Raw genomic sequence first — 12,794 nt, forward strand, 5'->3', positions numbered from 1 at the left:
CAGGACCGCGTAGGATCAGCCCAGAGCTTTACCTCAGTGTTTAAGTCATGTTCCTGTCCTGGCAGCGGGGCACGGCCAAGCCAGGCAAGTGTTTAGGTCAGAGAACCGGGGCTGCTGAGACCTGGAGTCTCCACAGGATGAAACGGGAGCAGTACAGCAGGGGGGTATGCGGAAGGCCTGTAGCTGGTGCCCATGGGACCCAGTTTCGTGAGGCCAGGTGGCGGATTCCTGGGAGGCTGCAGGAGCAGGCCAGCCTCCAGCCTTCCTGCCTCGGGATTTGCAGGGAGCCCAGTGGGGGGCAGAATCCACCGGCCTGAGAGAGGCCCATAAATCAAGGGAAACAACCTATACACCGGCCACATCTAGATAACCATTCCCAAGTTTGCCTGTCTGATACCTTTTTTTTAGATTTTATTTAAATTCAAGTTAGTGAACATTTAGTGTATTACTAGTTTCAGAGGTAGAATTTAGTGATTCATCAGTTGCATACAATACCCAGCACTCATTACATCAAGTGCACTCCTTAGTGCCCACCCCCCAGTTACCCCCTCCTCCCCCAACTCCCCTCCAGCAACCCTCAGTTTGTTCCCTAGAGTTATAAGCTAAGCATCTCTTCTGGTTTGCCTCCTTCTCTGTTTTTATCTTATTTTTCCTTCCCTTCCCCTATGTCCATCAGTTTTTTCTTAAATTCCACCCGATACAACTTCTTAATAGTTCTTTTTGTTTTCTCACACTTATGTGTGAGAAGTTCAGTAGCCTCCTTTATTTTTCATAAAGGGTAACATTTGGTCACAAGTGACTAGGACTAAATCCAAATTTAAATGTACATGCATACCGATCGCAGAAGTCAAAGTGGACACGAAGCGCTCACTTCCGTCACCTCATCGTCTCTCATTCCTCACTACTGCATGGATTCATAGTACAGTTCTCAGTGTTTGTCAGGTGATGGAATGCACGCAGAGAAATGAAGCACAGGGTCATGTATTTTTTTAAGTGACAGAGTTGGGATCGGAGAGCTCTGAGGAGGGAACTCTAAATCTCATATTGAAAACTTTCATTGCTCTTTTTTTTCCTTTCCCCCTTAGGAAGATCAGCCAGTAATTATTAAAAGGAAAAGAGGAAGACCTCGTAAACACCCCTTAGAAACAACGTTAAAAACAAGTAGGTATTTGTTGTGTTTTCGGTTCACATGAGGACATTTTCAGGGGCGCCTGTCTGGCTCAGTCGGTAGAGCGTGCTGCTCTTGGTCTCAGAGTCGTGAGTTCAAGCTCCATGTTGGGTTTGGGGCCTACTTTTTAAAAAAGACATTTTCAAACTGACTTTCTAAGTGAGATTTTATTTCTTATTTTTTAGAAGAAGACTGCAAAATGGATACTAGCATTGTCACTGTAAGTAATTGTGACAGATGAGGACTCTGGGGGTATTGGCCCTTGACCTGGAGAGTGTATACTGCAGTATTCGTATTTCCCACTACTTTGTTTTTTTAAATATTTGAAAAACATTAAAATAATCCCTTAAATAAAACACTGAATAACCATTTAAATAATATTTCAATTAATGTCTTTACATAAACATATTGTTCTTCAGTCTGATCCCATCCTCACATGTGAGTTTTCTTATATAAAAATTAGGGACTTACCTTCTTGTGGTCATCCTTGATTAAAATATAGAAAATAGTTGTTTTATACGGTTTTTAGATAATGGCTTCTTTATGGAAACCTCCAGTGTGTCTCACCTCTTACTACTGTCTGTGGAGTTCCTTTCATAACAAAATGTACACTGATTTCAAGGCAGAAAAATCCTCAGGGACACTTTATCTTTTTAAATTTTCTTTATCTTTGACCCTGAAGTGTGTAGTCAACAAAATCATTGTATCAAGACTTCGTTGCATGACAGCATTATTAGAAGGACAAATTTGTGTCCAGTGTCCTACCAAAAGCAAATGAGGTTCCAGCCTCAGTTCTGCCCTTTACTCCCAGAATTGTGATACTGGGCTGATCATGTAACCCTCTTGAGACTCCGATTTCCTTGAACGTAAAGTAGCATAACAGTACTCAATAGAATTATTACAAGACAGCAAAACCATAGCTCCATGGGCACACGCGTTTGCCAGAATGTAAGACAGTGTGGGGGATACGAACAGTGGCTGGACCACGTCACCTCCCATGGTCCTCTCCCAGCGTCACGGCAGGGTGGCTGGAGAAGGGGCTCGTGGCAGCCCTAATTCTCCTGTCGAGAGACCATGTGTTCAGAAGCATGGCATCCATATTCACTTGGTAGTCTTAATCAGTGGCAAAAGGTAGGTTCCAAATACTCTGCCTACGTAATAGAGGTCCTAAACCTGCCTTGCAGAACGAATGACTTTCTTTGTGATGATGACTAACTGCTGACTTCAGTTTTTTGTTGGTTTAAATTTAGGTAGAACAGTCTCCACCTGGCGGCAAACCAAAATTAACACAGACAGGTGTGTACCTAGAGCATTGCTCTGTGTGGGATCTAAGGAAGGGGCGAGGGCAGCTGGCTGTGGGGACTGTTTTAGAGTTTCATTGTTTCTCAATGAATTGGTTAAAACGGTTGTCCTTGTAGCCATGGGAGACTACAGCTGTTGGCTTTTCTTGTGATCTGAGCCCTTCTTGGTTTTGGAAGCCTCCAGAGAGGAGGGTGAAGGCAACAAAGAGTAAAATAGGGATGATGCTGCTGTGTCCAAATCATAATTTACTGGATATGTTCAGGGGAGAAGTAGATCAGCCTGGGAACTAGGCACTCTTACCAGGAAGACGGGAGTTTACTCAAGAGCCTATTCTCAGGAGAAGAATTTTGAAAGCAGCCTGTGTAGCTTCTAAAGCCAGAGTGCAAGAGATAAAACTGTTCCAGTTATTTTTGTCCTCATTCCAAGGAGAAAAATAATCCAAAACGTTGACAATGATTGGCTCTGGGTGGTGGGATAATAGGAACATTCCATGTTGTTACCATTCCCTGAATTTTCCAGAATTTTTACAATGTGTAGATATTAATTTCATGGTTAAAATTTTTTGACATAAAAACAAGAAGACCAGGGCGCCTGTAGTTCAGTTGGTTAAGCATCCAACTCTTGATTTTGGCTCAGGTCACGATCCCAGGCTCATGAGATCAAGCCCCATGTCAGGCTCCAGGCTCATCAGGAAATCTGCTTGAGATTCTCTCTCCCTCTCCCTCTGCCGCTACCCTCTGCACACCTGCTCGCTCGCTCGCTCTCTCTCAAAATCTTTTTTTTTTAAAAAAGGCAGCAAGGCCTTTTGGTGGGTTTTAAAGGGTTGGCATAGGCGAAAAAGATGAATGTGACAACTGTTTTGGATAAAATAAATAGCTGGTTAGATCAGGAAAGTGCATATTCTCATCAAGGTAAACAAATAATGTAATTTAGAAACCTTTCCACATAGTTAACTGTGTGTGATCTTGTGATTGTATTTCAGTTTTTCTTGTCTCTTGGAAAATTAAGGTTGATTTATTTTTTTTTTTGCAAGGGGAGATTCTGCTTCTGTTTGGTTTTTAACCAGTTTTTATTCATAATTTTATAATATTTTTAATCCATACAACAAGAAACCTTTATAATTTGAATGCCCTGTAAGGACTCTAATTTGAGCTGTGTGATTAATGTTTTGGGGTTTGGCAGTGATTTTCCGAGTCTGGGTAATGATGACCCATTAAGACAGGCTTCTTCGCTGTCAGCCTTCTTGGTGTAATTCTTCTGTCTACATCAGTGTACTGAACTTGCAAAAAGGGTAATACATGGACCTCACCACCAGTGAGAAGTACCTTTGGGTTGTCGAGTGTCTAGGGAACATCCTCATAACTTCAACTTCAAACAGTGCATTAAAGTAAACTTCATTTTTTTTCCCAAGATATGTTGTCAGGAAACTGTAACATCTACAGAAAGCAAATATATAAAGAATAGGCATACACAACCTAAAATAGGCTTAAATGTGTACTTTTCTAATTGCTCTGATGTAACTGTTTATAGTCAAGAGAACTAGCTTTCGCACTACTTATTAGTTCTGTGACTGAACAAATTGCTTAAATCAAGTTACTTAAGTCTCGTTTTTCCTAACTACCAAAGTGGGGTCGTGACAGAACGGGAGCCACGTTGAGATCTCAGTGAGATCTATAATTCTGACCTGCGGGTCCTGGTGTGTTCTGAGGACTCCCCAGATGTCCCTTTCCTCTTCCCTTTCTGGGTGCAGAGCATTTGATCTGAAACAGACGATACAGGTGGTCAAACCCAGGTCTTTATCTTACAGATGAAAAACTGAGGCTTGAGGAATTTAAGTAATTTTCCCAGATTGCGTAGGTTATTTGTGACAAGTCTGAAGTGCAAATTTGGAGGTCCTGACTTGCATTCAAATGTACTTTCTGCTAGGTATTTTGACACAAACTTTACTTTCCTGATACAAAATAATGATAAATTGTAAAACAGTGCATTAGTCAGCACTGGTACATTCAGAGACAACAAGCCAGACTGTTGAAAGTTAATTTTACACTAAGCTAGTATTAATGCAGACATTTTCCTTTTCTTAAAGATGAGTCCAATAAAGAAACCACTACCCTACAAGAAAGAAGTATAAGCAACGTAAGTGTCAATTTTCTTATCAAGGTATGTCCTTTAGGAATCAACTTAGTATATGTTCAGTTAACCATCCTTTCAACTTTAATTTTATTGCTTCTAGGATGATGGTGAAGAAAAAACAGTAGCAAGTGTGCGGCGGAGAGGAAGAAAGCCCAAGCGTTCACTCACTCTGTCAGATGATGCTGGTATGTTTCTGACATGTTCTTAATTGTGGGGTCTTACCATTTTAAAATCACCTTTTTAAGGGTTTTTCTCTGGATGAGGAAAAATCCAGTGGGGCACAGCCAGGATTAATATTACATAAATATGTGTGAAATGGCTCTAATCCCATGTCAGAAATGGTACATCCCAGATGCTTTTCTGAGTACATGTGAATTTTTCATGAATGCTGGCTGTGAACTGCCTAAGTAAACTATCCCAAATGTGTTTGAGATTAAGTTAAACAGTTGTGAATTGCAAGTGCTGAAACAAAAGGAAATGGAAAACCACTTCTTCTGCCTCCAAGTCCCTAATATCCTACATTCTGAACTCCATGACTCTCCTCTGCAAGTGTCTTGGGGAATTGTACAATCCAGGTGTTACTCTTCTATCTGAACAGAATCTTCAGAGCCAGAAAGGAAACGCCAGAAATCAGTTTCTGAAGCCACTGAGGACAAGAAAGACCAGGAGTCTGAGGAGGAGGAGGAAGAGGAGGAAGAGGAGGAGCCCTCGGGAGCCACTACAAGGTCCACCACCAGATCAGAGGCTCAGAGGTAACGGGGACAACAGAGAGCTTCCAGAGGCCTTCACCAGCTTCTCCGTCAGACAGCAGCTTTGGCATTCAGGGGATTCTCTTTTCCTTGACTCTCTCAAGCCACGGTGTAAGCCGTTGCCTTTCATTCGTATCTTCAGCAGAGAGCACATGCTCTTAGCCCTCGGACACTGCAGTTCTTCTTGGAGAAACCCGCCTTCCATCTTAAACCACTGTTGAGGATCACAGCAAAGTCTGCCAGGTTCTAAATGCCCGTTTGGTGGAACCCATTCAGTTCCTGTGCAGATATTTATTAAGCCTCAGTAGGTGTCTCGGATACTGTGCTGGGCCCATGGGTGAAAGCAGAGCCTGTGTCCAACACAGTCCCAACATGTAGCTCGCTCAGCCCCAGTGCGAGAGGGAAGGCAGGCGCACCCGTCACCATCGTAGGACTCATGTAATTCCACAGTGCTGTGGAATAGGTTGACCATGTAAAATTGCCCATATGCGACCGTTTTTTATTAACATAACTTAACTTCATGTTTCCCAAAGTTTATTCTCCCAAACCCCAGTATAGCCAGAAGCCCCTGGAAAAAAGAGTGCCATGGGCAAGTGAGTTTTGGGAATGCCGGTCAATTCCTTCTCCTTCGTAAGTCACAGCACAAATTAAAATATTAAGGGCTCGGCATAGTCCTAAAGGAAAAAAACCTATTTAACTTTGTCCAAACAAACATTATTTGCCAATTATTCCCCCACCCACACCCATTAATATCAATCAATGTTTTTTCCCCACTGCACATTTTGAGACAAGTTGCATCCGTGTACAGTTTATTAACTTTACTAAAGCAAGAATATTTTCCACTTTCAGGGTGATTCACAGGCTGTTAATTTGGTATCATCTTCTGTCATTTCATTAGCCAACATTGATCAAAAAGTTCAGGGACATTTACTTCAAGAGTATCACTTACTAAACCTGTCACCATAGTGTTACAGTAATAATGTGTTTATATGAAGGCTTATATTCAGCCTATTTCTATTCACTTCATACTTGTACATTACTAACCACTCATGCCACGGTTTGATTTCTCAAAAGAATCAGATTTTAGAGCCACAAGACTTTAAGAGCTCCCATGGCTGAAGGTAAGGTGGGGGTCTCATACTTGTTTTTTAGATGGAACAACTCAAATAAATAGAAGAGACAGAATCAAGTTTCCTGCTGATGGGAGAGGGTGGGTGCGCTGGAGCAGTCCACCCCAGCACCACCGCCTCCTTAAACACTCAGCAGAGATCATCCAGGACAGTTCTGTAGGCCTTCTTGCTGTCTTTGAGTGTCTAAAAGTAGCAGTCAGCTTTGCCTTTTAAAATTCATTCTTTGAAAACAAGTCTTACTTGACTTAGGATTCTGTAATCACTTAGACTGTCAGTGCTCTTCCTTAATGTGCCTTAAGAACTTTTGATTTACAAATGGATCCTTTTCTCTTAGTTTAGATTCCTTGGCGTCAGTCGATTGGTTCCTGGGCTCTGGCATCTTCCTAATTGCAGATTCTTGAGGTTGGCTGGGGTCTTCGTGGGTTAGTCCTGCTGACCGATCAGTGCCTCAGTGTCTACACCAGCATCTCCTCTGCACAGGTCCTTCTGCTTGCAGGCTCCACGGGCAGGGAAGCTGCCTCCTCGGCGTTCTCTTCCTTGTGTCCGGTAGAAGCTGGCCTCCCTGAGGTGTCTGCTCATGTTCTAGTTCTTCTCTTGGGGCTTCTCTATAGCTTTTCCCAAAACATTGGAGGGCAACTTCCAGGTCTTCTCTTATTTTGATCCCCCTCCTCACCCCTGTTTGTACTGGAATTTATCTGCTCTCCTATGGAAGCACAGGTTCTGCAGAGCGTGAGCTGATGAACTCATAAGAGGGTTGCCCCACCTTATCCCGGGGGGACGTGCTTCCGCGGGCGCCCATTCTCCGTTCCCTCAGCTGGACCCACACACCAGCTCAGCAAGTCCCTTCCCTTGCAGTTTCGCCGGCAAGCCTGCTCTTCCGTCCCCTGGCCCTTGTGCAGTTGTCTCCTCGGACCAGTCGCAGGGCCTGACCAGCTGGCCTTGTGAATTGTACTGCCTTGTACTGTCCTGGCCCCTTGTTCTACTCTGATGAGCACTTGAGGGATTGTTACCTTGTTGGCCAGGGTATTGTTTATTATCACAGAGTCATCTTTCTCTAAATCATGACAAAATACCCCGCAGAGTAAAAGCAAAGACACCATCATGTAGGCAATTAGTTGTGGGTGACATCAGACCCACTTTTTACCAACAGTCCAGAAAACCAACCATTTTTTGCTTTTCGTCCCCATTCTCTGACTCACCCTCGAGGAGCGTCGTCCTTCCTGCAGAGGCCCCGGGCCTGGCGTGTTCAGGGTACCGCTGCCCGGTGTTTCTGTCATCTGTTTCAGAAAGCATCATAGCAAGCCATCAGCATGTGCAGCATCCACGCTTGGCAGCCCAGAAACCATTTCTGCTAGAAATCGCCAAATGTTAGCAAAAGAGAAGTTACCTACCTGCGAAAAAGTTAGTAAATCTCCCCTATTAGGAAGGTAAGTCCCTGCTTACACTTGAAGTCATTTTTAATCCCCAGAGACTGTTTTTGTATGGTAATGTTTTCTTCCCAAGTTCCTTTAAGATTTTTCTCTTGCCAGATAACTGTCTTTTGGGCATCATTGGTTTTCCAAATGGAAACCTACTCCAGAAGGTATTGCAGGGGCTGCAGAAGGAACCTCAGGCCTCACTTCACAGCCTCCTCCAGACTTGCCTTTGAGCTTTGTGAGCCTTATGCACTGACTCCCGTCCACCAAGACCAAAGGCGAGGCGTGTTTCTTTCCGAGTGGTTGCAGGTCCGAGTACTTGGCTAAACTGGCACAGCATGGCCAGTCACGTCACAGCCCAGAATGGTTTCTGCTTTAGCCAGAGTGTTGGAGAGGCGATGGGGTAACAGTAAAACAGCCCCTTCCGGCTCAGCCCCTGGCCGGCTCCCACGGTCTGCAGCCTCATTCATCTTACGAGCTTCCCGCAGGCTGTGCCAGCCCTCCTTTTGGCTTGTGCTGGTTCTGGAGTGCCCTTGGTGTCAGCCACCAGCAAGCCAGGCACTGCCATCCTTCACACTCCCTCCTCAGGAGGCCCCTGCTGCTTCAGTTCCTCTCTGTCCTTCCCACGGCGCTTCCGGCCTGCTGTGCACAGGATGGTGGTGTATGCCCTCTCTGAACTCCAAGCTTCTTCCTTGAGATGCGGGTCTTGACTTACTTTCTGTACATTATAGCAGCAACAGATAAAAAGACTCTTCACAGTGTACAAAAACTGTTGTGACATCTCTTACAACCGTTGATCTTCCTGGCACACGGTAATGTAGGTACGTGTTATCAGCCCCGTGTTCTAGAAAGGGAAGCGCACTAAAGTGCCAGGCATCTTTCATATGGATTCTTCCGTTTTATCCTCATTAAGTGAAATGTTCTATTTATCCTTGTTTTATAAGTGAGGGAAGGAATCTCAGGAAGGTCTGGTCCGTATTTCTCAAAATGGACTTGCAGACCAGTTGGGGAGACTCCGTGCTAAGGTTCTGGTTCTGTAGGTCTGGGTTGGGCCTGAGCGTCTGCATTTCCAACAGCGCCCAGGTGGTGCTGGTGCCCCTGGTCACAGACCACGCCACGTCGGGTGCGGGAAGGGGCCTGGCTGACCCCCCGAGCTCGCACGGCCCGGAAGAGGCCCCCTGACTCCCCGCTGTTGTCCCTACTGCGTGGCGTCCATCACAGCGCTGGCGCCCAGCTACTCGCCGGGTAGGTGCCGAGTGGGCGGCCGGCGGCTCTCCCTGCCACGGCCCGAACAGGAGAGCAACAAACACTGCTCGTCAGCCCTTCCCCACGCGTACGTATCTGCAGACTCTGCGTCCTGTACAGCAGTACATGACTCGGTTTGAGTTTGTTTACTTGGGCCGTCAAAAGAACCATGAGCAAGACCTGCCTTTCTATCCGTGCAGCCCCATTGGTCCATCTCCTGCAATTTTGATTTTCCAGGCCTTTTCCTTCATGGATAGAACCATGGCCGCTTGCTGACATGTGCCTTTGTGCGAGGTGCTGGGGAGAGGAAAAGGAGTAAGACCCAGCAGCTGCCGTGGAGAAGCATCCTAGCCGGGGAGACATGTGTCCGTGACTTGCAAGATTTTTTGGCACCGGCCGCACTAAAACTGTTGCAGTATACTTGCAGAGTGCTCACATTCTGCCCCTGTCTCTGCAACAAAGTTCTCATGAACCAGATTTAATAGACGTCACACCAGTGGTATTTTCTACTGTGGTCTATTTGCATGTTGTTTTAAAATAAGGACTGTAGCCTACAGTTGGAAAAAACCAGCAGGTACATCACAGTGGTAAGCACTCTGGTGAAGACACAAAGTGCCGTGGGATTTCCAGAGAGCAGCTTGCTCTGTGATGAGGAAGGCTTTCCCGAAGGACTTGCTTTTGAACTGGGGCTAAAGACAAGGACGTTTGCTAGGTGGGAGGTGTGGGGTGATTCTCTAAAAACTCACATGCCAAAGCATGAAAATGTGACAAAATGTCCTGTGCTTGGGAATGGCCGTACTTTGGCAGGACTTATAGCCCAGGGTGCTGCAGAGGTCAGGGCAAATTATAAAGGACTTTGTGAATTCTCGGGATGACTTTATCCTGAGAGCATCAGATAGTCAAGAGGAATATACATGTAATAGACAAACAGGACAGTAACTTGATTCATTGGGATTTCCAGATAATTCTGGCAGATGGGAGAGCGGGGATAGGCTGGTGGCAGGGAGATTGGCCAGAAGGCTGCTCTGGAATTGCCATACCTTTTCTAACACTGCCAGCTCTTCTCCGTGACATTGTCCCATAAGACATGATCGGGCACCGGTCAGCCGTGGTCCACGGTCCTGTGCTCCTGCTGTTCGCCTCAGCTTGGGACAGCACGGGGAGGACTGGCTGCTGATTGTTTTGTAAATGAAAGAACCAGGACCCAGAGAAGAAGGTAGATTGACCCAGGTCCGCACCGGGAGTGTGACCGAGCTGGAACCGGAGCACGGGCCTCTGAGCTCCTCCTCTGTGCCGTTTGGGCATGAGCCGGTCAGCAGATGACCAGTTGGCACTGTTCTTCTAGAGTCTCCTCTTCCCATATAAACGTGACCCGGGTTTTCTCCTCCTGGCTCTGAGGTGCTGCAAAAACCTTCCCTGTTTTAAAAAACTCCCAAATTACCGAAGCTGCTCCTTTCAGCTCTCACCACTGCCTTGACTTTTGTTCACTGCAGATCGAAGGCCCAGCTGTCCCCTTCTAGCAAGCGCAAGAGGGAAGCCAGCCCCCCCGGAGCCCGAACCAGAGGCCAGCAGAGGGTGGAAGAAGCCCCTTCAAAGAAGGCCAAGCGGTAATCCTGGCCTCCACTGCCCCTGGCTTGTCGGGGACACAGCCGAGAGAAGAGAATCAAGCCTCGGGGCCATAAGCTTTTTTTTTTTTTTTTTTTAACCAGGGAAAGGACATGCATGTGCTCTTAAGTTCCTAGGTGCAAGCTTTTTCTTGTTCTGTTTAAACAGCTTTATAAACTATTGTTCATAGAAGATATTATGTACATTTATTTCAGATAAAGGAAAATAAGTTTACTTTGTATCTGAACTCAAAACAAAGTAGTTGTATATTTTAACATTTGAAATCGGGATTTCCCGATGTGACACATCACTAATGCGAACCCTTCCAGCCCATCAGACACCAGGCTGCCTACTGGTAATCTGTGTACAGTATATAAACATGTAAAAATAGGTTGTATTTTACTCTATGTATGATGCTAATCAATGAACACTTTATTTATTTTACAGAGAAAACTTATCTGTGAACTTTACTATATATCTGTTTATTTTATTTTATTATTTTTTTTTTTATAAAAAAGGGGTTTTAAATGCTATTCAGTCATTAGTAGAAATGTTTTAGGATGCTGCCTGCCTTGTAACTCTCTGAATATGATCTGGCAGGAAATACAGAACCTTCTCGCATGTATCCAAGTGAAGTAGTTTAGCTCAAGAAAGGGTCTGCATTGCTTCTCTGTTCACATTTGTGACTGTTTTTAAGAATGTAACTTGTTTTTAGATATGCTCGCATCTGTGACTTTACTTCCAGCCCCACTGGCGTGAGAGGTTCTGGTTCAGGTAAAGTTACATCCTGTCACCTGCAGCAAACATGCCTCTGTCACTGTTTGTTCCTCCCCTCTGTGCTCTTCCGAGGCTTCTGCCTGTTCTCCTTCCATACTGTCCTTTTCAGTGAAGGGAAACACATCGAGATTAGGTCACTCCTGTCTTACCAAGCTTCAGGATTTTATGTTGTTTTATACGCAGTTATTTTCAGACAGAAACTGGCTTTATTGCCAGATTCTTTTTTAAACATGTTTTAACTCCCATATGAACAAACTGTCCAGCTTAAGTTTTTCATAAAATTAAATTTTTCTTAAGATCAAATTTGTCTCTAGCAATGATGTGATGAGTTGCCAAATAATTGAGATTATTTTAAAATGTTTTGTTCATATTGTTTTATAATTAAAATTTACATCCAGTGTGTGTGTATTTTTTTTGACTCTTAATGTAAGGTGGATATTTCTGTCATTTTACATGGTTTCTTACAAGATTTTATATATAAATTATAAAATGTTTCCAAAACTTGAGTGGTAAGAATTTTTTTTCTGTATTTTAAATTTTCTCCCTGTGGAAACCATTTCTTCTCTCCAAATACTTGGTCTTAGATATGTTGTTCCATTTTCACGTTCAAATACGAGTCCGTGATGGCCTCTTGGTAGAATTGAATGTTGGATCTGGAAGGGACCTTGGAGACAAGGAACAAGATGAATTTAACCAAAGCCCAAAAAGCTAAAGTGATTTTTCTTAAAGTTAGTCAAGAGAAGCCAGGGTAGGTTCCCAGGCTCCAAAGTCCTTGACCAACAATCTTTGGACTGTGAGTTTGAGGTTGGTTCACCAGAAGTGCACACCTGAAGACGTGTTCCCAGCGTGAGAGCAGCGTGTTCAGTTTCATCACGCCTGCTCTGGGCCTGACCTCACAGGGACTAAGCAGCTGGGTTGTGAGGAAATGCTGCCTCCTAATAAGGTTGGAACTAAATACTTTGGCACTGGCATACGGAACTTCCTGGCGTTAACTAGACCATTTGGCTTCCAGTTGTTCTGAAACCCAGGTAGGAAGGAGATGCCGTCCTGGGGGCCCGGGCACTGCTGCAGTCCTTGGTCGTCATGATAACGTGGTCCTGTAGTATGTAGTAGAAGGAAGGTTGGCAATGCTGCACCTTGTGCAGCACACAGAACGGCCCTCGCCTCCACGCAAACGTGTATGCCAAATGCCCGTAGCCTCCCCTGCAGACACACAGCAACACCAGGCCATCGCCCTCCTCGCCGCTGCCTGGTCTCGGCTCACGGCTCC

At 44.9% G+C, this 12,794-nt stretch overlaps 1 protein-coding gene across 1 annotated transcript in view; it reads left to right on the top strand.

The window, feature by feature from the left end:
- BOD1L1 (biorientation of chromosomes in cell division 1 like 1) overlaps positions 1–12,020 on the top strand; it is a 59,403-nt gene extending 47,383 nt beyond the window's left edge. The window contains exons 21-27 of the mRNA XM_044913110.1: positions 1,086–1,161; positions 1,354–1,388; positions 2,419–2,464; positions 4,557–4,606; positions 4,704–4,788; positions 5,202–5,355; positions 10,636–12,020. Of these exons, the coding sequence (XP_044769045.1) occupies positions 1,086–1,161; positions 1,354–1,388; positions 2,419–2,464; positions 4,557–4,606; positions 4,704–4,788; positions 5,202–5,355; positions 10,636–10,753 (564 nt within the window). The 3' untranslated portion in view covers positions 10,754–12,020. The remainder of the gene's footprint in view (positions 1–1,085; positions 1,162–1,353; positions 1,389–2,418; positions 2,465–4,556; positions 4,607–4,703; positions 4,789–5,201; positions 5,356–10,635) is intronic.
- Positions 12,021–12,794: the final 774 nt, after the last annotated feature.

The sequence above is a fragment of the Neomonachus schauinslandi genome, chromosome 2 (assembly GCF_002201575.2).
Source record: "Neomonachus schauinslandi chromosome 2, ASM220157v2, whole genome shotgun sequence".
Taxonomy (NCBI): domain Eukaryota; kingdom Metazoa; phylum Chordata; class Mammalia; order Carnivora; family Phocidae; genus Neomonachus; species Neomonachus schauinslandi.